This window comes from Octopus bimaculoides, chromosome 1 (genome assembly GCF_046866305.1).
Source record: "Octopus bimaculoides isolate indiv1 chromosome 1, ASM4686630v1, whole genome shotgun sequence".
NCBI lineage: Eukaryota > Metazoa > Mollusca > Cephalopoda > Octopoda > Octopodidae > Octopus > Octopus bimaculoides.
Window position 1 is genome coordinate 27,069,746 of NC_142928.1, and position 27,503 is coordinate 27,097,248.

A 27,503-nucleotide genomic window follows, 5' to 3' on the forward strand; every position below is an offset into this window, starting at 1 on the left:
CATCGCTCTCTCAAATGTAATATTTATTCACATTGTTTTGAATTAATCATGCAAATATCTTGTAGCTTCGAGATTTCATTGTGATTGTTTATTTTTAAAATGACAATGTAGAGTACGTATGGCTGGTCTGAACTTGAAGCAAGTAGAATATTTAAGGTTGATATGGTTAGTTTCAATGCTAAATGGACCGTCAGGCGAAAGTTGAAGTCGCAATCAAAAGAAATTTTATCGTAAATTTGATTCTACTCTCAAACTTTAAGTACGGTTCCTATTTCTTAATAAATTGTTTCATCTTACTGATTCACTGTTGCTCTGTAATTGACTTTGAATATTATAAATTAGAAATATATTAAAATTTAGCTAGGTTCCTGCTCATGTTGATACAGGTCAACTTGACAAAATTTTTCTGATGTTCTCATAATTGATTTGCTCTCTGTGTCCTGTCAATCATTTCTATCAGTACACGTGTGATCCACCTTCGTAGTATCCACGGTCAAATTGCATGTACTGAAGTTCCTTTGAAAGAATATCATTTAATTTAAATGGATATTTTTGTATGAATTTTTTCTGATCTTGTGCAATTGTTTGTGGTAGCATCATATCATAATGACTCAATACCATCATGACTCAATACCATCATGACTCAATACCACAGTGCAATAGATAAAGACTTAATTTCAGTTTTGAAATCACGTTTACGTATAGACTGAGCTGCATAGGAAATCGTCTCAGGGAATTTTAGTGGTTAATGATTTTAAAGCAGTTAGATGGGTGCATGTTTAGGGATGACTGTTTTTTAAGCAATATTTTAAGAAATTCAACCAGCAGCTTATCTTCATCTGTTTCTCTGATAAATTAACTAAATGCATTACGATAGCTGTTTCGTCCTAGTTCAGAGTTAATGATATTTAACTGGTAGATTTTATATGAAGCGTTTTGAAGTAGAGATAAATGTATTCTAGGAACTCATTATATGAAATTGGAAATAAAAGAGAGAACATAAAAGACATATACACACACATACACATATATATGCCTGAATATGTAAATACGTACATATACATACATATGTACATAAATATATGTATATACACACACACACACACACACACACACACATATATATATATATATATATATACTGTATATATACACACCCACGCACCCACGCACACGTACACACACACACACACACACACACACACATGCTGGCATCATTTTCACTCCTTTATTTCCAACGTGCATTGTAATGGGTATCTGAAACGCATTTAACTCTAAAATATTTCTAAAACACATTTCAAAGTGCTTCATATAAACTATGTTACTTTGAAATCAGTGCGGATGAGGACGAATCTACTACCGTAATATATTATAAATTCACTGGCCCCGGCGTTATCTAGGCCGAAGATTTTGTCGGCTAAAGATTCAGATAATCATTTATGTCGTTAGGAAATTTAATTAGATTATAGTAAAGGTCTTGGAAAATAGGCAGATTATCTAATTAAGGGACTAACGAAACTTGTTCTATAGATCTTTTTTTTTCTGTTTCAAAGACAGGAGATTGCGATTCTGCAAAACAAACAGCAAATACATTAATGAGTAAAATCGTCAAACTTTTTGTCAGACGAACTATCACATCTGACTGATTGGCGTCTCTATGTACTGTGTGTATGTATATATGTGGATAGATATGTCTATGGGTGTCTGTGCGAATGTATCTGATAGAGAGGAATGCTTTTATATACCAATATGTACGAGTGTGAGTGTGTGTGTGTGTAGCTTGATGTCTATTTATGTGTATCTCCATATATATACATCTCTCTGCATGTGAATGTTTTCTGTATGTGTATGGTATGGCATATGTAAATGTGACTCTATCCGCAGACACTCGGATAATAAATACATGTCCGTAAAGTTAAGCTGAGATTTCAAACTATTTATTGGTGTAACATGCATGATTTGTAACACTACACACTGTTGATAGTTACATCAGTGGGATGACGATATATATAGAGAGATTTACCATCTAAAGAACTGAGGAGCTTGGTGGGAAGGAGAGAATTTGGAGAGGTGAAGAGCGTGAGAAACTTGTAATTAAACATTTAGATAATCCATTTAGGTAGTTGAAAATAAGAAATGTAGAGAAAATACAAATGGAGACTGTGGGAATGTTATCTTAAATCTTTCAGAGAGTAAAACTTTTCCTGTTCTTTCCGAACCAGTGCAAGCGCTAAAATATTTTTTAATCGCTACCTTCAAAGCATTTGTAGAAGATAATCATTTTCCCTTGTTTAAGTTGTTCATAAAATTATTGTTGTGTTTTTCTAGCTCATTGTTTCAGACAATACAGTTTTATAACTCATAACGATTTATGACTCTTCTTCTTCTTCTTCTTCTTCTTCTTCTTCTTCTTCTTCTTCTTCTTCTTCTTCTTCTTCTTCTTCTTCTTCTTCTTCTTCTTCTTCTTCTTCTTCTTCTTCCTCTACTTCTTCTCTCTCTCTCTCTCTTTCTCTCTTCCATTTACATCTATCTATCTATCTATCTATCTATCTATCTATCTATCTATCCCACTTTTCTCTCTGTGTCCCTCTTTCTCTCTTTTTCCTTCTCTCTCACTTCCTCTCTCTCTCTCTCTCTCTCTCTCTCTCTGTATATATATATATATATATATATATATGTGCGTGTGTATATATATATATATATATATATATATATATGTGTGTGTGTGTGTGTGTGTGTGTGTGTGTGTGTATGTGTGTGTGTGTGTGTGTATGCATGTATATATCTTTGCATCTTCTCGCAATAGACAATCTATGAATATATGGTAATTTATAATCACTTCAATTTTTATCAGAGTTTAATTCACTTTTGCAGGCTTTATCTGATCATCTCTATTCCATTAACTTTGTCTTTTACAACTATCATTATATAATCTAATTCTATCATTAAAACTACAAGTAATTATCAACATAAATTAAACAGATTATAGACAACCACCTCGTAATGAAGATATCTCTAAACTGAGGTTATGTTGTTTTCTTTAACATGTTTCATCTCATGTTATCCGTATTTTATTTTCTTACTGTTCTTCAGGTTATCTTAGATAATTTTAAAATTTTAATACTTTCTATTTCTTCCAAACACTTTAGATAATAATATGATTTTTAAAAAGTGATATCTTTAAATTTTCAGTTTAAATGTTTATACTTACGTTGGACTATTGTGTACTCGATGCGAAAGAATTATCTATATCCATATTTAAAAAGAAGATCTATTGGTGTTCTACGATATCAATGTATGAATGTATGTATGTATGTATTATGTATTTCGAAAATTTAAAACATCCTGACAAAGCGGAAGGAGAACCATAGCCGATGTATTCTCTAATTAGACTGACTCTTCATGCTTACACATACAGACACACACAAGCACATACATACGCACATAAATATATGTTCACAGAAATATGTTTATATTTATAAATAATTAAGATTCAGTTGAATTAGGTACTTAAGTCGAGGCACCAAGTCAGTCCGGTTTGGTCCGCACAGCTCGAAGTTAGGTGAATAAAAAGCAAATAAGTAACAAGGATGTCTATTTGCTGTTTATATTTATATATCGTAAGGAAAATAAAATTGCACAACTTTGTGAAAAACGGTTTTATTCTTAATACACACATACACAAACACATACACACACACATACACACACTCACACACACTTATATATATATATATCAAATAACAAAACAAATATTTTCATATTTAGTTCATCACCATCTTTGAGCTACTCAAGAGGAAGCAGGGGGTTTTTATTTGAGGCACCTTTTAAAAGAAGTCGCAGTTTACCGCGCTCGTCTTTATAAGGAAACACGTTATTCACAGATATTAATAATCAAACTTTAAGTACGGTTCCTATTTCTTAATAAATTGTTTCATCTTACTGATTCACTGTTGCTCTGTAATTGACTTTGAATATTATAAATTAGAAATATATTAAAATTTAGCTAGGTTCCTGCTCATGTTGCTACAGGTCAACTTGACAAAATTTTTCTGATGTTCTCATAATTGATTTGCTCTCTGTGTCCTGTCAATCATTTACTCAGTGACAATTCGGCTTGTCAGATGTAATTTTCCAGAAAGACGTTATTGTATAGATTAAATTTTGAGAGGTGCAAGTAAAACTCTCTTTTACTTTAAATATTTAATCCTCCTTAAATTTGAATATAGTTCAGTCAAATCGATGTATGTAGTTTAATTTAGTCTTTCACATTTTGTAATTTTAGTGTTGGAATCATGGTTATTAACTTTTGTTATATGTGTATATTTTAATGCCAAAGGTTGATGTTTGCATCTGGTGCTTTGTCTACTTTTTGACAGCGCTTTTCTATCCGATTTCCACAAAAAAAAAGTCAGTAAAGATATAGTCAAATAGAGACATTAGATACCTTTCTGGCAAATTTTGTCCCCGTTTTTCATATTATTCTTCTTGGATCGTGAATACCAACACGTTTTGCTCGTTTTATTCCATTTGTAGATAAACTTAGTAGAATCTCTCGTAGTGGAAATATTTTTCATTTTTGTGGGTTTCGATACCAATGTCTAAATTCTTTTTACTAGGTTGAATAGATTGTCCCTTCTTGTATGCTGGAGATTACGAAATGTGAAGAGAAGATATTGTTTTTAATCTGTGGGCTTCCACTAGAAAAATATTTTTATCTTTTCACCTACTTGCGTAATTAAAATTTGTAAAAAGAGTATCCCCTTCCCGTTGAAATCCATTGAGAATATAATGCTATGATTTATGAGTTTATCAGGATTATTCTGCCTTTAAATAAAACAGTCATCTAGATATCGTTTCCAGTTGATGTAAATGTGTAAAATTTGTAAAACGTGTTTCCAAATATTAATAAAGATTTATCATGAATTTTATTCTCATGGTAACACATCACTAAATTGGCGTAAATAGGAGTTGCAGAAATGTTCATTGCAATTCCTAGTATTTGTCGTAATTCTTTATGGTTGTTTTCTTTTTTATATCAATTATCATTTTCTGACATTTTAACTGCAATTTCTTTATATTCAATAATAACGTATCATTGAAAACAATAGTATTACCTTTATTGTATTCTTTAATTGTAATCCCAATGTCTTTTAAAAATTGTTTAAATTTTCTTTTTCTTTTGATAAATTCGATATTATGGTCTAATTATAAATTATTTTAATACACAAATTCATAATATATTCACAATAAATAACATTTATTCCTTCTTTCCTTTAGATAAAAAATAATTCTTCATTTCTAGCTGGCTAGAGCTTTGATCTATAGAATGTGATGTTATCCTTTTATTTGTGGCAAGTTAAACTTTTGGGGTCTAAGTATAAACCTCAGCTCCTTACTTAATATGTTAATTTAAATATCACTGTTTTACTGTTTTACTTGTTTTAGTCATTTGACTGCGGCCATGCTGGAGCACCGCCTTTTTTAACTGAGCTAATCGACCCCAGGACTTCTTCTCTGTAAGCTTAGTACTTATTCTATCGGTCTCTTTTGCCGAACCCTAAGTGACTGAGACTTGAACACACCATCATCGGTTGTCAAGCGATGCTGGGGGGACAAACACAGACACACATATATATACATATACATATATACGACGGGCTTTTTTCAGTTTCTGCCTACCAAATCCACTCACAAGGCTTTGGTCGGACCGAGGTTATAGTAGAAAACACTTGCCCAAGGTGCCACGCAGTGGGACTGAACTCGGAACCACGTGGTTGGTAAGCAAGCTACTTACCACAGAGCCACTCCTGCGCCTATCAGTTAATATTTCTTTGATAAATTAATAACCTTCGATTTCTTTTGTCCAGTCGCAATCTTATGTTTTGTTACCTGTGAATTCGATTTAAAATCGATTGCTGTAATAGCTGCTTGTTCGTTCATATTTTGAATTAATCTATCGAATTCGTCACCAAATGTGTCCCAAGCATTGGTATTTTCTAAATTCTCAGTAGTTTCTGGTACGGCCGTTTATTCTACTTATTTTTCTCCCAAATCTTCAAAGACTTCTGCCACGTAACTGTTCCTAGTATATTCTAAGAGATGGAATTCGTTACGAAAGTTAGTTGCTTGTGTTATAACTCCCGAACTTAGCATTTTGAGATTATTACGCTTTAGTGTGCTAAATTTATGCTTGAGCTTCGTACAGCGTCTGTATAAGCTTCTGCTTCGTTATTTTTTTTATATATATGTAGCCCTTCAAACTCCTCTTCATAATGTAGGAAACAATTTTCACTCTCCATATAAATTTTGCTTTTTACAGTTTTGTTTCTAGATTTTCAAAAACTTCTGTTTTTACGTCTTTTTTCCCCTCCAAATGTTGATTGGATTTCATATGTTGAATAGTGGCACGGTTGTTAAACTTAGAATTTTAAATTCCACATTCAGATTGTAGAGAGACAAGTGTTCTAAATCACCAGTTATAGCTTTGATTTTGCAATTATGAGGTAAAATCATTAGAGGGGAGTTCAACTAGTTCTCCTATATGCTGAATGCCGGCTTACTAATACCTAATTTTCATTCACTCAAAGCCAAATATCAAAACAAACTTTGCCGATGTTCCACATACACATATCGACCTCGAAACATAAATGGTTGCGAATTAAACTTCCAAATCACGCATTTTTTCATCTTCATCTCTTTCTCTCTCACTCTCTCTTTCTCTCTCACTCTCTCTCTCTCTCTCTCTCTCTCTCTCTCTCTCTCTCTCTCTCTCTCTCTCTCTCTCTCTCTCTCTCTCTCTCTCTCTCTTTCAGACACAAACACACGCACATATACACATACATACATAACTTGGTGATTGGATTAGAAATTATGGGAATTCAAATATAAGTAAGGCACATACAACGCAAAATATAGGTTATTTCAATTTATTCCATAGTTCTCTCTTACAAGACTAGTACTGTTACATTTCTAGGGAATTCATCAATTACAAATAAATTACCCGTAAATACTGCAGCGGTAGTCCGTAGGATGTTCTTACGAAATCAATGTATATATGTGAATACATGCATGTATATATATATAATAGACACACGCACTTACATACATACATGCATACATTTATATATATATATGGATGTATCTATGTATACAACATAGATATGTAAATAAGTGTGTGTGTGTGTGTGTGTGTGTGTGTGTGTGTGTGTGTGTGTGTGTGTGTGTGTGTGTGTGTGTGTGTGTGTGTGTGTTAACATTGAGGTCAATTCATGGCGTTTATTAATAGATAAAATTGTGTAGATTTACGTTAGCGTCTTTCGTGTATACGTACGCACTTGCATGGATGTATCTGTATGTCGCTATATATATATATATATATATATATATGCATGTATGTAATAATATATCTATCAACCTTTCTTTCTATATGAGTTTACATAGGGTTAGGGTTAGGCTAGTATATAAGCTAGTATATTTGTGTGCGCGCGTATGTATAATAATGGTATCCGGATTTAATGGTCTGATGGTATATATTTTTGGCAATAAGTGTACGAAATCATAATTTTTCGGTTGTCAGAAACTTATGTTCTCTGTAGGAGATATGACTTCAAACTTATTTTTTTACATGGTTAAATATATTTGCTTACATAGAATTAAATATTTTCTTTACTTTGTCTTTATAGTTACATAGATTTTAATAAATATTGTGTTTCACTAGGCATGATGCCACCGATTTACATGGAAAGGTAATCAGGAAATTGTTATATTCAAATCATTTCTAAAGAAAAATGAAGTAACCACGTCAGAATTAAAACCGGACAGTGTACTTAGTTTTGTTCGATCTTACGGCCATCTTGTGGCAGGGGTGGTAGGGGTGGTAAGGGTGGTGATTGTAACTGTGATGGTAGCAGTGATAGTGGTGGTGGTGGTACTGTGTGTGACTGCTGCTGATAGTGGTGATGGTGTTGATGGTGATAGAAGTGCCGATGGCAGTGGTGGTGGTGGTGGTGGTGGTGGTAGTGGTGGTGGTGGTGGCACTGTTGCAACTTAGCCGTATATCACCTCTGAAAATAGAATTTTATTTTTACACTTACACTGGAAGAAAAGACAAAGCCCCCAACTCCTTTCAATGCCTCGCAGATTGAATGAAGGAAGTAAACATCCTCAAAGCAAGGACCTGGCTCAGATGTTTGTAAAAGCAGGGTCGCCTCTTCTAAGACACCCACAGCACATGTGATAATGTCAAACCAGCTGATGGATTAAGTCAACCATACAAGCTCACCACGCCGGGATTTGAAATCAAGGTGTCGAAATAAATGCCATAAGGAATCCTGCTCGACTAGCTAATGATTCTACCAGTCACATTCCCAGAATGGTACTTTATTATTAACTCGGAAAGGCTGAATGGCAATGTTGAAATCGGTTGATCTTGAACTCAGAACGCAAGGGACCGAATATATACCGCAAGGCATCTCATCTGATGCTCTGGCAACTCTGCCAATTCGCCATACACAAAACAGAATGATCAGTGATCTCTTTCTCCAATCATAGAATAATCGGGAGAGAGCGATGATTGTTCTGTTTTTTTTCTTCTTTCTTCTTTTTTTGGGGTGGGTGGGGATGGGATATACAACGTAGTGTACTAGGGCTGACTGAAAAGTTCACAGGCTGAGCATGATACTCTCATGGAACGTGACCAAATGTGGTTTACTTCTCAACGTACCCATCCCACTTGCGGTCCACACAATTTTTCCTTCAGTGTTACAGTGCTTCGATCCCATTGGTGAAGAAGCTGTTATCTTGTTGGTCAAAAAAGTCATCAACAACAGATACGACGTTATCAGCGCTGCCCCACAGCAGCCATCGAAACCAATGATTTGTGTGCTGAAGCATTGTCCTGGTGAAACAAGATCTCTTTCGTCAGTTTTCCTGAGCGTTTGTTCTGATAAGCTTTCATAACTGCTCCAGCATTCATAGTGTGGCCCTTTTGAAGATAGTCAATGAACACAATGCCTTTTACATTCGCCAAAAAATGACGTCATCACATTATCTACAGATGAAACTACATTGCCCTTCTTTGGGGCAGGTGAGGAGAGGTGTTTCCGCTGCATGGATAGTCTCTTTGTCTCTGGCTCAAATTGATGGACCCAGCATGAATGCTGGGTTAGGAAACGTTCATGGAAACCAACTGGATCTTCCTCAGACAATGTCGGATTTCCTCGTGATGTGTTCAGCCTAGTGCGCTTCTGATCACGTATCGGAAGATACGGCACCCACCGAACAGAAACTTTCATCATACCAAGGTCATTACACACAATATTCTCAACCCTCTCACGGGATATGCTAATAGCATTAGCAATTTGGTTTATAGTCAGTCGCCTGTCAGCCATCACGACGTGGTGAACACAATCAATGTTTTCATTGGTAGCGGCAATTGCAAGTCAACCAGATCTTGGGTCCTCTTTTCCTGCTAAATTCATTTGCCCACTTTTGCGCTGTTGATGAAGCTAAAAGGTCATCCTCTAATGTAGCAACCATGTCTGCATAAATGTTGGGGACTAAGCCCTTTTTTTCTGCAGGTACTTGATAACACTACGATGCCAAATTTTGTTTATGTTTAAGAGTAGTCGTTACTAGTTAACTTTCGAAGTCTTCTCTGAACAGTGAGATGTCAATTTACTTGGAAAGAAACAATACATTTATTAATAAGAAGGTTTGAAATTAATGCATGAAAATTTCACAGCTCTGGCATCACTCCTTCATAGTCAGCCTTTGAACTTTTCAGTCCACCTCCATTTCTAGCAGTAAATAATCCAATGAATCATTTTTTAAGAGAATAGGATGTCTTAATGAGGGAGATTTAACTGCTCTTCTAACGTACTGGCTACACCATATGCTCGGTCCTGTGATGCTCCCTATTGTTTGTATAATACACATTCGAAACCACAGTAAATGGATAGCAGTTGTTTTCGACAATGAATTTCAGCTATCAAATCAATTGAATTCATTGAAGTAGCACGAAAGTGATTGAGTATTCGACATAAACGTGAATCTGCCGGAAAATTACACCTTGTATAATTCTCAGGCAGATTCACTGTGAAGGGTTTAACCTTCAAATTTCTGGTACAATCTATCCGATAGGCTTCTACATAGTTTCCGTCCACCCAGTTTCATTCAAAAGGCATGAGTCAAACTGGTTAAGATAAAACACACTTGCCTAAGTCGCTGTGTGGTAGAATCGATCCAGGATTATGTGAATGTGAAGCAGACTGCAATCCGCTAAAGAGGAACAATATTCAAGGAGGACAAAAATCTATGGAGAAATGTGTTATTTAGTAGATTAGCAACGCGGTATCAGACTAGAGATGTAGATTAAATGATGAATTAGTGAAATTCACGATTATATATTTCTTTTGTTTTTTTGTTTCTGACGAAAGACCCTGCGTTAATTTTCTGGCCTCAGACAAACATTTTGTGCTTACTCTTTGCCGATGGAGACCATAAAGATTTTACCTCAAATTTTATTGTTTAACTTTTACATGTAGTTCGGTTTTGAATAGTTTAGAGTTCTTAAAATGATATGTAGATATAAAACCACAAGTCTATTACAGAAGGTAATAATATTGAAAGTTTTAGGCCTTTAGCAAGAGTGGGTGCGATACTTTTATTTAATTTGTACAATGTCACAAGAATATATGCTAAAATAATATATATATATATATATATATATATATATATATATATATATATATATATATATATATATATCGGGTTCAATCCCACTGCGTGGCACCTTAAGCAAGTGTCTTCTACTATAGCCTCGGGCCGACCAAAGCCTTGTGAGTGGATTTGGTAGACGGAAACTGAAAGAACCCCGTCGAATATACGTGTGTATATATATATATATATATATATATATATATATATATATATGTATGTATGTACGTATGTATGTATGTATGTATGTATGTGTGTGTATATGTTTGTGTGTCTGTGTTTGTCTCTCCAACATCGCTTGTATCTATATATATATATACATACATACATATACATATAAATAAATATGGGGGTAAAAATTGGATTGTGCTGGTTACCTAGTATTAAATTGATATTAATTAATAACCAATTTTTACCCTATTGTTTAATATAAATAAATATGTATATATACAAGGGTTACGGAATGGAGCAGATAAGATCCGGGATACATGTTTCATTTAATCAAGATATCCTCGGCCTGAAGAGTAGCCAGCGGTATACACCTCGCCTGGATATTTACCACTTCTGAGGTTCCGCTCGCCGTGAAACATATGTATCCCAGGCGTTATCTTCTCCATTCCGTAACTCTTGTATTCTTATTCGCACACCCAGTAACCATGGTCGCCTACCATGAAGTATAAAAAGAACTTTTTTCAGTTTATCATACTTCGATACGGAAAAAAATCCACAATCTTCCGTCTCAATAAGCCACTATTCTCTCTGAAAGTTGTTGTTTTTTTCATATTTACTACAGATTGCTTGAAGCTAACTTTCTTCCTACACCTCGATCCCTGCATCTTACATTGATACACACACACACACACACACACACACACACAGATATATATATATATGATATATATATATATATTGGCTAAACTGGCAATATGACCATCCCCAAGTACAACAACATATATATATATATATATATATATATATATATATATATATATATATATATATATAGAGAGAGAGAGAGAGAGAGAGAGAGAGAAAGAGAGATAGAGACGGCAATTAAAGCATTCACAAAAATATAACCTCGTGAGACAAATTAAAATGGAATATTTAAAGACAGTTGAAAGAAACAATTATTGGTACTATAATGGAGATATTTTAAAGTACCTGATAATTGGAACAGACAGTAGCCAATTTTATGTCTATTTAAAACAATTATGTCCTAGTCTGTTCTTCAATACCAGTTAATAAATATTGTCGGATACTTAGAAAATCATCCGATATTTCGTGCTGGAATTGTTCTTAAAGAAAATTTATTACTATTCTCTCAAGATTTATGTGTGAAAAATTATGTCTAATATATTTAAACATTAGTGAAATTTAATGGCTAAAATTAAGCTATGGAATGTGGATCCGGCTCACTGAATGACTCCATACTCTAAGGTACTTGAATTAATCAATACTGGCTTATCGATATCCAAGAAAGTGACAAGCATTCGTGATCTCTACGTAAATGATAAAATTTCCTATTCCTCTTGGTTGAATTTCTATCGTTTTAGATTGTTAATGTTCTCCTTAAATCTCTATGGTAACATTTCAAAGGTACGTAGAAAAGATTCTATTAAATAATTTTTATTTATCCTTACTTAAAGAATTGTCTTATTTATATTGTTTAAAAGGATTGATAAAAAAAAGGAAATAATAAACTCCATCCGCATTCCCATTTTCTTGAGGCAATTTCCAATTCGCTTCCAAGGAAGATAAAAATTAAATACGTCCCTTAAACAAAAAACCGTCATTTTGAAGTGATTAAGCCTACTGACTAGAAGAGAGATATGAGAAAAGAAAAAGAAAAAGAAAAGCCCTAAAAAGAAATTATTTTTCTAAAAACACGAGCTACTCAAGCAAAGCGGAATCATAACCGGAACACGGACTTGACTGGAAAGATACAGAAATTTTATGAATATGTGGCGTCTTTAAAGAAATTAATTCCCACGAGAAATTGAGAAATAAATAAGGCACCAGAGAAACAAAGAAAACGAAATGTACGCTAAGAATGTTTCGGTTAACCGAGTCGATAACGTGTTGCAGATGAGTTGATGGTTCGGATTCCAGCACTGTTCCTTCTCTTTAGCAAAGACAGTTTACTTATCTCTAGTAAATTGGCGGTTATTTTTCATACGAATGGCGTTGTCTTAAAAATTAATATCCGTCCGTCAGTTATCATGATAAATTTTACGTTGACTCGAATATATTGTATATCGAGGCAGTGATTTTCTTGTCTCTGATCTAACAAATACAGAGTAGACTATTTCACTGAAGAAAACCAACAAGATCGAAATGTATCAGGAATTTTCGTCCCTGCTTGCCTAGATCATATTAATGTAATCGTCATTGAATTAATGTTGTCTTTCCAATGCATATTAATGAATTGGATTTTTTAAAAATTACTAATTACATTTTTACCTGACTATATTATGGGTGTTTATTAGCTTGGATGATAAAGGGGATTTCTTTCATTGCTTTCTCTCGATAACCTAGTATTCCGCAAAAATCGACAGCATCTCTTGAATTTTAAATTCTATCGAACACTTTCAATGATATAAAACTTTATAGAAACAACGACCATGGCCATGTAATCAAAAAGTTCCCTTTGCAGCTACGTAGCTTCGAGCTCCATCATACAGCGTGTTACCATAGGCAATTGCTTTTATTATAACTTCAGACCAGACCAAATCTTGCGAATGAAATTAGATAGGAGAAAGGCCATCGGAGGAAATATAGTAGAATGAATTCGTCGCTCGATTTTCAACCTGGGTTGTGGGTTTCTTTAAAGAAATCTGCTATGTTGTAAGTGTTTGAACCAGTTCTTCGGTCTGACGGCTTCAAAACCATGTTGCTTTCACCATCACCGGCGTCGGAGATCCTCGAAATGTCCAAAAAGGTATTGAACAACTGGCACCGAAAACTAACTGCACCTATACTATACGCAATATCTGGAATACATCTTATCTTTCTATGCTAATCAGTAACAGATTCAACTCCTTCTTCTATTCTTTTTTTGGTTTTATAACGCAGTAATTTCGATACATTGGTGGTAATCAACAATCAATATATACATTCAATAAGTTTGTTTTCTTTCTATTTACGTTGTTCTTGTAACTGCTGTCTTACTGTAGACTAGGACCTAATCGTGCAGATATATGATTAAGATACTACCATTCCATTTTTTAAAATTTATCCATTTATCTGTTTATCTATTCATTCATTTTTTTTATTCATTTATTTATTTATCATCATCATCATCTTCATCATCATCATCATTATTATTATTATTTTGGTTTGGCTCAGGTTCCGTCTTATCCCTGATAGGATTTATGTGGGTAGCGAGTTACTATCTGAAACCTTAGGTTTTCACAAGTTTTCATTAGTCCTTTCAAATGCTTAGAACTCTCCTGATAATCCTTGCTGTCCCTAAGTGACAAACTTTCTGTAGAAGCTCTACCGGGCATTCTATTCTAATCTCTTTCAGTCATTTTGCTATACCTTTAATTACTGTTCCCAAAGTACCAATTATTATAGGTATGACTTTCACTGTTCGCATGCTCCAAATTCTTCCTATTCCAAATATCATTATTATCATCATCATCATCATCATTATTATTATTAATATTAATATTATCATCATTATTATTATTATTATTATTATTACATTATTTACATTTGACGGATATTTGTCCTCATCTTGTTTGTTGTTAACGCAACGTTTCGGCTGATATACCCTCCAGCCTTCGTCAGGTGTCTTGGGGAAATTTTGAACCTGGGTTCTCATTCCTGGGTTCTCATTCATAATCGAACTCGGAATCTTGGGGTTAGTAGCTCGCGCTCTTAACCACTACGCCATATGCCCGTGGGCAATTATGGAGTGAATTTTAGGGTTTATAAATCTATTATTTTTCTATCCTTCCTCAATACCGGTTCCCATATGCTATTCATATCTGCACTCGGTCTGCTTAGGAGGTTGTTGTGTCCTAGCATATGTGCTGCTTCTTTTAGTTTTCGTATTTTCCAGGGTTGTTCCCTGTCTATTACTTTCGATTCACGGCAGTGACCTGATTAATAATAATAATAATAATAATAATATTATAATAGTAACATCGTTAGGAATGAGAACCCAGGTTCAAAATTTCCCCAAGACACCTGACGAAGGCTGGAGGGTATATCAGCCGAAACGTTGTGTTAACAACAAACAAGATGAGGACAAATATCCGTCAAATGTAAATAATGTAAATAATGTAAATAATTCCTCATCTCTTAAATATAGAACTGTATTATTATTATTGTTCAGTAGTTTTATTTTTATAACGTGGTTTCACTTCACTACCGGGCGCAGCTCTGTGCGCCTTGGGTATGTGCTGTGGTTTGCTGTGATGCTCTTATGGTTACTGTATTGAAAGTGTTTTGCGTAGGATGTGTGCAGTGCCCAGTAGTGCAATTTTCTGTATGTTATATATATTTGTAAGTCCTGGTGTTTTTGTTATGCATTTGTCTGAATATTTTTCTATTATACCTAAGGCACCTACTATGATAGGAATTGTTTCTGTTTTTAGATTCCACATCCGATTTACCTCTATTTCCAGCTCTTTGTATTTTGAAAGTTGCTCCATTTTTTTAGGGAAACGTTGTTATCTGCTGGTATTGATACATCAATTAGAAAGCATTTTTTTCCTTCATGATCCGTATTATTATTATTATTATTATTATTATTATTATTAGGAACGCGGCAAACAGAGAGAACCATTGGCTCCAGCATTTCTTTCGACGCTTACCGAGATTTCTTCCGACACTTATCGTTCTCAGATAACATCCCACCGAGGTTAACTTTGCCTTTCATTCTTTCGTAATCCATAGAATAAGATACCAGTGAAGTACTGGTGTCGATGTAATCGACTCACCCACTCTCTAAGATTGTTGGCTTTGCGCCAGAATTTTAAATAATTATTAAAGAAGGTGAGCTATCAAAATCGTTAGCATGCCGAACAAAATGCTAAGCGGCATTTCTTCCGGTTTGATATTCTGAGTTCAAATGCCGTCGAAGTCGACTATAAGTAGCAGTCGAGCACTGGAATCGATGTAAACAACAAGCTTCCTCTTGTAAAATTTCACAGCTTATACCGGCAATAGAAAGGATTATTATCATTATTATTAAGGTTAGGAACTAGAAGAATCACTAGAATGTATTTCTTGAGACTTACCTTTTGAAGATCAAATATTGGTTAGGGTGGCTTTGCTTTTTGTTCTTTGGGGGCCGATAAAACATATATCATGTAAGTAATAGGGCCGATATAATTCACTCACCTCCTCTCAAAATCTGCTGGCTTTGTGCCAAAATTTGAAATCAAGGCGGTGAGCTAACAGAATCATTATTACGCCGAACCAAATGCATAGTGGAAATTCGTCCGTCTTTATATTCTGAGTCCAAATTCCGCCGAGGTCGACTTCGCCTTTCATTCTTTCGGATTCGATGAAATAAGCACCAGCTGAGCAACGAAGTTGATGAAATTATCTAGTCCACCTCCCTCACAATTTCATTATTATTATTATTGTTGTTGTTGTTGTTGTTGTTGTTGTTGTTGTTGTTATTGTTGTTGCTGCTGTTATTATTATTATTGTTGTTGTTGTTGTTGTTGTTATTATCATCATTATCATCATTTTATTATTATTATTATTATTATTATTATTATTATTATTATTATTTTCATCATCATTTGTCTGAGGTCCGCTTCTGACAATACCGTAAAAAGCAAGAAAACATTTAAAACAGAAGCGTTCATTTTAAAGTTTTGTTTGTATTTCTTGTATATTTTATCATTTACAATATATCTTTAAAATATTGTTTTTCGTTCTTTCTATCCCTTTCTTTTTCTAAATATCTGTTCCAGGTTATGGACAATTGGCACCGAAAAGCAAATGGGGTCGCGTGGCAACCATACTCTACGCCATAGTTGGAATACCTCTTACCTTCCTGTGCTTATCAATGATCGGTTCATCTCTGGCTAGTATTTTCAAGTTTATCTACAAGAATTTGTTCTACGCAATCTATCGCAAGTGGCTCCGCCTACGAACCTACGTAGACTCGGTGGAATCACTCAATTATCATTCAACGGTAGCAGCCGCCGAAGCAGTACCTGTAACGATAGCTGCTGCAGCTGCTGCAGTTGCAGAAATTGATAATAACGATGGCTACAACGAAAACAACCATAAAATAGTAACATTTGATATGCCAACGCTAACATGTCCAAATGATATTTCAGATCATTCTACGCAGAAGCAATCAACCAATACTGACTCTAGTGAAAATGTCTGTGAAGACCTCTCTAAGGAAGTTGGTAATGGTGCTTTCTCGGCATATAAGCAAAGTGAGCAAGACAGGATAGAGAAACATTTCCTTCGACGCAGCAACAGCTACTTGCGTTCAATTCTCGGTGACGATGAACTTTTGGAAAGACAATTTTTATGTAAATGTAATGAAGATATTTCATTAGTACCTCCAACAATACAATGCAAAGACAGCTCAAAGATGGAACTCTGTGGAACTGGATCTATGGAGCATATTACTCTGGAGTCTAAAGATGCTCTTTCTCCAATGGATGAAGCGAAACCAGTAACGGGGTTAATAGAGGAAACTGCAGATGAGTCATCGGAGGGCCATGAACATATTCGAGTGCCCGTGTCAGTTACTCTTTTAGTATTCGGGGCTTACATATGTATCGGGGCTTCTCTTTTTTCATTTTGGGAACAAGAATGGGACTATTTTATTGGTTCGTATTTCTGTTTTATTACACTTAGTACGATTGGGCTGGGTGATTTTGTTCCAGGTTCGAGTGGTAATTCGTGGGCAAGTGAGGAGAAACAAGCCATTTGTTCACTTTATCTGTTGTTCGGTATGGCAATGACAGTTATGTGCTTGAAGCTAATGCAAGAAGAAATACGGTACCAGTTTTCAAATCTAGGCCGTAAAATAGGACTCATTGAGAATGACAACGACTGAGAATCTTTAAAATTAATAATTGATTCACAGTATTACCTGCAACAAAATCTATAAAAACGACATTAAGCATATTTATATGATTGTCTTATATATGGATTAAAATATTGAAACTTCAAACACATAACTTTTTTATTGGGTTTTTTTCCATCTTCGGATTGCAATGATAAGGGTGACAGACTGATGAAATCGGTTGAACAATGGACAAAATTAGTTTTAGAATATAGTCACGTCTCTTTACAGTCGATTATTTAATTTACCTTCTAATCCACGGTTCTTTCTGAGTATATTTATGGATTCGTGCCTATGCTTCACATTTATATTCAAATCAGATGACGTTGATGGTGAAACGGCAGACTTAGAAACGTGCCTGTAGTATTGAGCAAATCCTGAGTTCAAATCCCGCCGACTACTTCATCTTCTATTTTCACGAGGAAGCTAGAATAGTACTCTCTTTACTTGTTTCAGTCATTTGACTGTGGCCATGCTGGAGCACCGCCTTTAGTCGAGCAAATCGACCCCCAGGACTTATTCTTTGTAAGCCTAGTACTTATTCTATTGGTCTCTTTGGCCGAACCGCTAAGTTACGGGGACGTAAGCACACCAGCATCGGTTGTCAAGCGATGTTGGGGGGGACAAACACAGACACACAAACATACACACACACATACATATATACGATGGGCTTCTTTCAGTTTCCGTCTACCAAATCCACTCACAAGGCTTTGGTCGGCCCAAGGCTATAGTAGAAGACACTTGCCCAAGGTGCCAAGCAGTGGGACTGAACCCGGAACCATGTGGTTGGCAAGCAAGCTACGTACCACACAGCCACTCCTGCGCCTTGAAAATTCACTTAAAACATTACCACGTATTGATTCTAGCTGATGGGAGAATCCAAAGTTTCCGACAGTATTCTACTTTCAAAGCGAAACAATACAGAGACAAATAATAAAGACGTGACGTAGAAAGGTAAGTAGCAACCAAATATTGGAGCCAATATCTTAATCTCCATCCTCATACAAGGCGTAACGTTGTTATAAGTTAATATTTATACCAGAGCAGCAGGAAGGAGTAACAGAAGAGTGATATTTCGTTTCATTTCTTTCATCCAGAGATTAAACAATGCAGGGATCGATTCAGCTTTTCATTCCTCCAGGGTTAATAAATAAATCACGAGCAATATACAAAGGTTAATTAAATTGATTATAACTCACTGACAAAAGATTCATAACTTTGGGTCAAACGTAGAAATCAATATTTTAATTACGATATTGCTCCGAAAGAGGTTGCCGTTTTAGCCCCCAGATCAACACGCATCGAGCGAACCTATAATTAATGGTATTCCAACCGTGACCTTTTCTCCTTTTTTAGAGAGTATCTAGGTCGGTGATTCTGAACCTTTTTTACCACTTGATCCCTTTGATTAGTGTTTTATTCTCGTGGACCTTCAAAGCCATTCAATGTTTAAAAGCTATTTCTATAGCTACTTCTTACAAAATTCCTATTTTATTTTTGACACATTACCTTACATAGGTTGAACTATGCAAAACATTACAGAAAGAAACCCAGCTGTTTCTTGCAATAAATACATCTAAAGCAAAATTTTTTCATGGACCCTTAACCCTCTAAGTTCTGACCCCCTGAAACTTATTTTCCCATACACATGGCACTCCACCAGTGCTACGGTAAAGAGCGGTGCTACAGTGTAGAGAAAAATAAGCTATCCACCGATAAACCGGTGTTGCGGGCTCAAAGTGTTAATATACTACTGTGTATCCCCAATTTACTATTTTGCTTGCGTGGACCCCAAAAATCTTATATGGACTCGCAGGGGTCACATGAACCTCGGTCAAGAACCACTTCTCTAAGTGATCATTATCAAATGTTGTACTTACAATCATTATTTTTAATGCACTAAGGTGTGGTGTGAAAGAGATTTGGCAGCAATTTCTATTAGATCGATCGAATGCATAGAGGCTCCCTCGGTCGTGATCACCTTTTTAAATCAGACATGTGCTGAATTTAAGGTGAGACACGGTAGGCATGGTAAAAGGAAGAAAAGTGCATCGAATTTTAAACACTACTTGAGGGAGATTTTGCCCACTAATTACCTGGATAATCGGTTGATTGACGTTTTCCAATATAGATCCTACTGTATTTTAGTATAGAGAATGCTTACTTGAAGCATTTTCCCTCAGCATGCCCCATATATATATATATATATATATATATATATATACAGGTAGACGTAGGTATGCACATACCTGTACGTATATATGCATATACTCATTTATTATTTGTTTTATATATATATATATATATATATATATATATATATATATATGTATGTATATATATATTCTTATTGAGAATAAGAGAAGAAAGGAAGGCATTTATCACAATAAAGAATGTGCTCCAAAGCTAGGCAATACCATACGTGCCAGACCCAACAATAGCACCGTATTACTTGCGCTCTTATACGCAAGTATGATGTGGGCTACTACGAAGAGAATATAACATCGATTGGCCACGACGCAAAGGACCATGGAAAGACCCATACTAGGGACATCATTAAAAGTGCACATTTGAAATGAGATCATTTGAGGACGGAGAGGAGTGAATGGTGAGACAGCAGAATACCGAAAGCTCAAGTTCTGCTGTGCCGGACGTGTCACAAGGCTCACAAACACGTGGAGTCGTGCAGTTTCGGAGTGGTATCCAAGAGATCGGAAAAGACCACTTTGAAGGCTTCCACGACGATGGAAGACGATATGGTCAAGCAATTTGGGTCACGTTGGAAAAGAATGACGCAATCAAGACAAAGTTGGTTGGAAGTCCATTATGACCAGCGGTGTATAAGAGCATCTGATGGTCTGGTCGATACTGCGATGCTGTGATATATGTATAAAGTAAGAGGGCGAGCTGGCAGAAACGTTAGCACGCGGGGCGAAATGTTTAGCGGTATTTCGTCTGCCGTTACGTTCTGAGTTCAAATTCCGCCGAGGTCGACTTTGTCTTTCATCCTTTCGGGGTTGATTAAATAAGTACCATTTACGCACTGGGGTCGATATAATCGACTTAAACCGTTTGTCTGTCCTTGTTTGTCCCCTCTGTGTGTAACCCCTTGTGGGTAGTAAAGAAATAAGAAACGTTAGCACGCAGGGCGAAATGCTTAGCGGTATTTCGTCTGTCTTTATGTTCTGAGTTCAAATTCCGCCGAGGTCGACTTTGCCTTTCATCCTTGCGGAGTCGATAAATTAAGTACCAGTTGCGTACTGGGGTCGATCTAATCGACTGGCCCCCTCCCCTAAAATTTCGGGCCTTGTGCCAAGAGTAGAAAAGGGTATATGTATAAAGTAAAGCAAATTCAAATAAAAAAAGGCAACAAAAGTCCAAGTTGAAATCATTAGGTTGAAGCTCAAGGAAGAAATAAAAGTTATAAAGTATAATGTCATAACGTTTCGGACATAGTCCTTCGTCAAATGCCAGAGAAAGTTCAAGTGAGACAGGGAAGAAAAAAAAAAGAAATAATATAACACTCTTAGTCGAGGCAACTGAGTCGAATACTTCACAGAAGAGGTCTGTGTAGACTGAAACATGTTGAGTTTGCATGATCCTTCATCTTAATTCTCTATCTAGTCCAAAAATTTCGGGTAACGTATATTGTTGAGTTTTCAACCTTGCTTTTTGTTGTTAGACTTTAAAGTGACGTACAGGGAAATTTTATCTTCTACATCATCATTTAACATCTGTCTGCTATGTTGGAATGGACTGGATGGGTCAACAGAATCTGACGCACCAGAAGAATTGCATCGAGCTCCAGTGTTTTCTTTGGCATGGCCTCTCCTAATGTCAACTACTTTACAGAGTGTACTGGGAACTTTTTCCGTGATGCTAGATCTAGTTAGTCTGGTGTTAACTTGGATATATTGATCAGATTTTCAACTCAGTGGGTCACACATATAAGAGCTTACTGTATTTACATCAGCTAGCGATACGAAAGCATCGTGTGAAGAAGCTAACACATTTAGTTCTTCTAAGACTTCAGCTGGATTCAGTAAAGAGTTCAAAGTAAGGATAATTTCTAGCCTCATAATGTTGAAACTTTGAAACACACGAAGAAACAGGAAAAGAATTATAGTTTTGAAGTTACGAATATGCAAATAAGCACTAATTTTCGTTTCTTTCTTTTTTTTTTTTCTTTTTCTTTCTTTTTATCATAACCTTTCTTCTTTTGTTCATTCACAAATCAATATCCTGTTGTTAGAATTCCGGTGTACACGATTTTAATCTAGATACAAAATTAACAAAAAAAGAGATTTTACAGAACTGACTAGTGTAATCATGGTTCATTGACTTATAAATTGACCAGTCATCCATGACTCCATAATAGACACGTAGAGATTTTTTAATTATTATTATTATTGTTGTTATTATCATTTTATTTTGTCTTCTCCCTCAAATTTTCTTAGTAAGCAGCCAGTTGTGGATAGAAGTCGTTTTCTGTTAAGCAAGAAAGGTTGGTTGTTATTCAGTCAAATCTGATACAGAGATTAATAATTTGGTGGTGGTGGTGGTGAGCGGGGGTGAAAGAAACATGGTACAATAAATATGCAATATTAAAATTCTGAATTGAATATTGAGTTAAGTTTATGTGGTGGTGGTTAATCTCCGGTCATTGTTGGGTATGATTAAAGGGCCCAGGGGAGAAAAACTTAGGAGTTGTGTCTCATTACTTTCCTTAGAACCATACGATTAGAACTCATGACAGCAACCTATATCTTCTTGCAGTATACATTCATAGTTGTTTAGCCCCAGGTCAATCTATGTCAAGCAAGTAGACTTATGGTCAAAAGCATTTCTATTAGATCGATCGAAGGCTCTGTTGTGATCAACTTTTTAAATCAGACATGTGCCGGATTTAATGTGAGACACGGTAGACATGGCAAAAGGAAGAAAAGTGCATCGAATTTTAAACACTACTTGAGGGAGATTTTGCCCACTAATTACCTGGATAATCGGTTGATTGACGTTTTCCATTTTAGTTGCGACTATGTTGGTATTTCAGGGAAAATTAGGACAATATTTTAGTGCATCTCTCTCTTTTTAAAAATAAGGTATGACCTGCGGGAGATTTAGCTTGGTTGATGCAAGTGCCACGTGACTGGCTCCCGTGCCGCTGGCACGTAAAAAGCACCATTCGAGCGTGGCTGATGCCAGTGGCACATAAAAAGCATCCACTACACTCTCGGAGTGGTTGGCGTTAGGAAGGGCATCCAGCAGTAGAAACCGTGCCAGATTAGATTGGAGCCTGGTACAGCCTCCTGGCTTGCCAGTCCTCAGTCAAACCGTAAAACCCAAGCCAGCATGGAAAGTGGATGTTAAACGACGATGATTTCTGTTAGACTGAGAAAACATGTATAGGTTCTCTCGTTGGCTTTTGCTAAATTTCTTATATGTATTGGCAACACTGAAGTAGTTGAGAGCTTTACCGCCTCTGTGATGCTAAGATTAACTACTTCTGTGGAAATACTCCAGATCCAGTTTCATGTAAATAGACTAACTACTAGGTGAAAATGTATTTAAGCCCAAGGTAAGATTTGATGAAGCAGATCTATTTTCAAAATGATTTTTCAGCTATGACCATCCTACTTTTTCCATCTAATAAATAGTCTATCTAGGTTCACATTACATTGTTTTAAAGATATCAATGTGTTTTTTGAAGGAGATTTAACTGTTTTTAGCAAACTGGGCCTCCAACCAAAGAATATTCCTTCATCATCATTATCATCGTTTAACGTCCGCTTTCCATGCTAGCATGGGTTGGACGATGTGACTGAGGACTGGTGAACCAGATAGCTGCACCAGGCTCCAATCTGATCTGGCAGAGTATCTACAGCTGGATGCCCTTCCTAACACCAACCTCTCCGATAGTGGGTGCTTTGACGTGTCCTTCATTTGATTAAAAGAGTAAATCACATAAGATATATATATTTATATAATAATCTATACAATAAGCTTATTGTATACAGTGCTCAAGTTCACTATAAGTCATTGCAAATGGGTAAAAGAGGGGGACAGGAAACAGTAATAAGTAAAGAAAAGCAGCTATGAAAACCAAAAGTTCATGAACAGTAAAAGAACCATGACACATAAGAAGTGTTGGCAAATTTCAGAAAGTCAGTAGTGTTCTGACAGCTAACAAACAACATGTAGTTAATCCAATTCTTTGATAATTCCGAGGAAAATAATGTTGGCAAAAGTCATTCATGTTGCATGCACTGTTCTTTTTGATTTTGGTTTTATAAACAAATCCAAGAGTGGTAGATATGTTGAATAAATAGTCTACAAAGTGTTTGTCAGAATAATTATTACACTTCTTGCAAATCCAAGTACCCCAAACATCGGTTTTACTATCCCTTTAAACTACAATAGAAATTAAGCATGGTACTGTTAATGAATTACAAAAAGACTGACCCTTCTTTATGTGAAATAGATAATATCTGGTCCATGTCAAAATCCACCAGAGACCAACTCTGATACTAGAACACAAATTTGCATATTTTGAAGCGTCAATCTCAAAAGTAAACATTTCTATCACAAATTTGTGAAACTAACTTCAGTTATGATACACTACACATCGTCTTAATAATGAAAACTGAATTTATTTTACTGAATTTCCTGAAAATCCTTGTTTATGTTTCACAAGTAATTAAAACATATAAGCAGCATATTTCATTGGAAGTATTATCAGAAAAAACATGAAGCTAGCTAAGGTAGAAAGGTGAACTACATCAATTCCAGTATGTAGCTTTGTCTCTCTACTCTGTTGTTCACAAGTCTTAATGCCAGTGAAGATTAATTTCTTTTCCTTCCTCTGAGGGCATATACTTCATTATCAGAAAATTGTCCCAGTTATATCATGTAGTGAATGCAGTCAACTACCGGTCTCTGAAACTTCTGTCATAAATCATTTCCTTCAACCTTGTTTCTTGCTATACTTCTGCCATCCTTTCATACCTCTGCCTAGAACCATTGACAACTCCTTTGCCATTGTAGTGGCCCTTTAGGCTCATAACTTGGCAAATTATGAGGTGATTCTCATTAGAGCTAGTGCCGTGTAAAAAGTACCCAGAACACTCTATAATGTGGTTAGCATTAGGAAGGGCATCCGGTTGTAGAAATCAAGCCAAAGCAGACAAGAGTGATTCGGTTCTCCAACTTATCAGGTCATATTAAATTGCCCAATCCATACCAGCATGGAAGTTGAACATTAAATGGCAATGATGATGACATTAAACACTACTGATAAAGTGAATAGATAAGATGGTCGTAACTGAAACACAATTTGATGATAAAGTCACCTTGATCCAAACTGACCTGGGGCTACACAAGAGCTCATTCACAAAGCAATGAGGCTACTTACCTATAGCTGGATCTCAGGTGTATTCTCATAGAGGTTCATGATTTTAGTACTACAACACAACACTTATTTAGTCCTTAGTCTATCCTGATCAACTAAACTCCAGCCCTGACCATCCCATTGACTAACCTAGACTTGTTTTCTTCTTAGGTATAATTTGAAGGAGATTTAACTACTATTTCTAATTGGTCAAGCAAATGCTTAGAGACTCCTTTGTTGAATACAAAGTCAATGCATTCTCAGCAATCCCTAATCAATTTTCAAACCTTACTGGGTTATCACCAGGGGCATTTACTTCAACTTGACCAGTCCCTGAATATCCAGTCAATGTATAAAGTAAAAGATAACCAGATGATTCCAGTTGTCCAAAGAATGCAGCTAATTACTACTTTTTATGAAAGTGGCTGAGTATTGCACAGACATATGCATAATGTAATCATCAGGTAGATTCTGTGTAACACATTCTGTGACAAGACTAGTTCTTTGAATCATATGAGAATCAATCAGAAGGTAATGCAAGTTTTAAATATGCCTTAGTTTTTGACTCACCCCAGTATATATGAGGGGTGAGTCAAAAAGCAACACAAATAAAAATTCCATTACTTTCTGACTCACACTCATAGTTACAATCCATTCAACAGATTTCCACATTAACTCACTCAACCCAATACTGTGACAATATTCTCACATAAAGTAAGGTGGTGATCTGGCAGAAACATTAGCACACCAGGCGAAATGCTTAGCGGTATTTCGTCTGTCTTTACATTCTGAGTTCAAATTCTGCTATGGTTGACTTATCCTTTCGGGCTCAATAAATTAAGTACCAGTTGCATAATGGGGTCGATCTAATCGACTGGCGCCCTCTCCCAAAATTTCAGGCCTTGTGCCTAGAGTAGAAAAGAATATTCTTAAAGTAAAATGTTGTGGATTTGAACTCAAGACTTCATGATTTAAATATGAATTTCTAACCAATTCAGCCTGCCTGCAACATTGTCAATGTATACAAACGCAAATACATATGAAGAGAATATAGAAAAATATAACACAACAGCAATATTTTCTTTAAAAAATATTAATGTTCATGATAACATACATTTAAGACAATACAAATGAAATTTTTGATGTTTATATTTTTACAAAGACGTAGAATGGTGAGGAATGAGGTAATTTAAATATGATTAAAAACAGTTATGTGTATATACATTTCTCTCCAGCATGATCAGAGACCACTGGGTAAAATTAGTAAAATAACACACACACTGAAGAATAGGTAAGGCTGTACAGGTATAGGCTTAATTGTGTGATTAAGAAGTTTGCATCCCAACCAGTTTCTGGTAGCTCCAAGTCAACTAAACCCTTGATGTGGATTTGCTAGAAATTGAAAGCCCATTGTATGCATACAAATATACATGTGTGTGTGTGTGTGTGTGTGACCTTGTCTTAAGATTACATGCTAGTTGAAAATGAATGTCACTGCTATATACACAGTGTCATTCATTTACACAGACATGTCCAACCATGGTGAAATATTACTTTGCTTGGTTACAGGCCAGAAACAGCATTCAGCCATTGAAAATCTGCTTCAATATACTACGTCCAACCTGAGCAAACATGGAAAAGTGGACATTAAACTAAAGATGGTAATAATGATGATGATAAATATTACAAGTATTATTATTATTATACTAGTTTCACCTTGTGGTCTATATCACTGTTGGGGATATAAATACATTGCAGGTGTATAAAAATGTCAATGACTTTCTCGCTTTAAATATTAATTTTCCCTATTCAAAATTACACAGCAAATCCTCAAAACTGCCCGAGCGGTTTCTTGGAGGTGATTTTACAGGCTGCTTTATGAAGATGGCATGGACAATACCATACAAAAAAATGATTAAGAGCAAAATGATGAAGTAAGTAATGAAACTGATGTCATAGCAGAGATAGAGAATCAAATACAGCAGCAACAGTCGAAAGAGGATGTAGTAGCTGGCAAAGAGACGAAGACTTATATGTGGTTTGCTAGAGATAGATGTGATGCGCAACTTGTTTGGTGAGTAGAAATCCCGGAGGCACAGCGGTGGTTGGATATACGCTCGCATAACTCGACCAAGGAAATCTTCACGGTAATACAAATTGTGGATGGTTGTAGAACACTGAAATAAAAAACCAAAAGTTATTATAGTGCAAGAAGAGAAGAAAAAGAATTTTTGTTTTTTTGCAAACATTTTTGATATATTTGAAAAATCATTACAACTGAGAGTGGAATGCTTTACAAGGACTTGGCTTTCTGAAGTTTTATGGCAGGGAATTATTATT

The 27,503-nt window shown here is 35.6% G+C and overlaps 2 protein-coding genes across 2 annotated transcripts in view; one reads left to right on the forward strand and one right to left on the reverse strand.

Moving 5' to 3' along the window:
• The window catches only part of LOC106868280 (potassium channel subfamily K member 18), a 39,766-nt gene extending 21,878 nt beyond the window's left edge, over positions 1-17,888 (forward strand). Inside the window, exon 2 of the mRNA XM_014913469.2 lies at positions 16,656-17,888. Within this exon, the coding sequence (XP_014768955.2) occupies positions 16,656-17,764 (1,109 nt within the window). The 3' untranslated portion in view covers positions 17,765-17,888. The remainder of the gene's footprint in view (positions 1-16,655) is intronic.
• An 8,352-nt stretch (positions 17,889-26,240) lies between these two features.
• The window catches only part of LOC106868281 (sphingomyelin phosphodiesterase 4), a 29,591-nt gene continuing 28,328 nt past the window's right edge, over positions 26,241-27,503 (reverse strand). Inside the window, exon 17 of the mRNA XM_089349811.1 lies at positions 26,241-27,340. Within this exon, the coding sequence (XP_089205937.1) occupies positions 26,969-27,340 (372 nt within the window). The 3' untranslated portion in view covers positions 26,241-26,968. The remainder of the gene's footprint in view (positions 27,341-27,503) is intronic.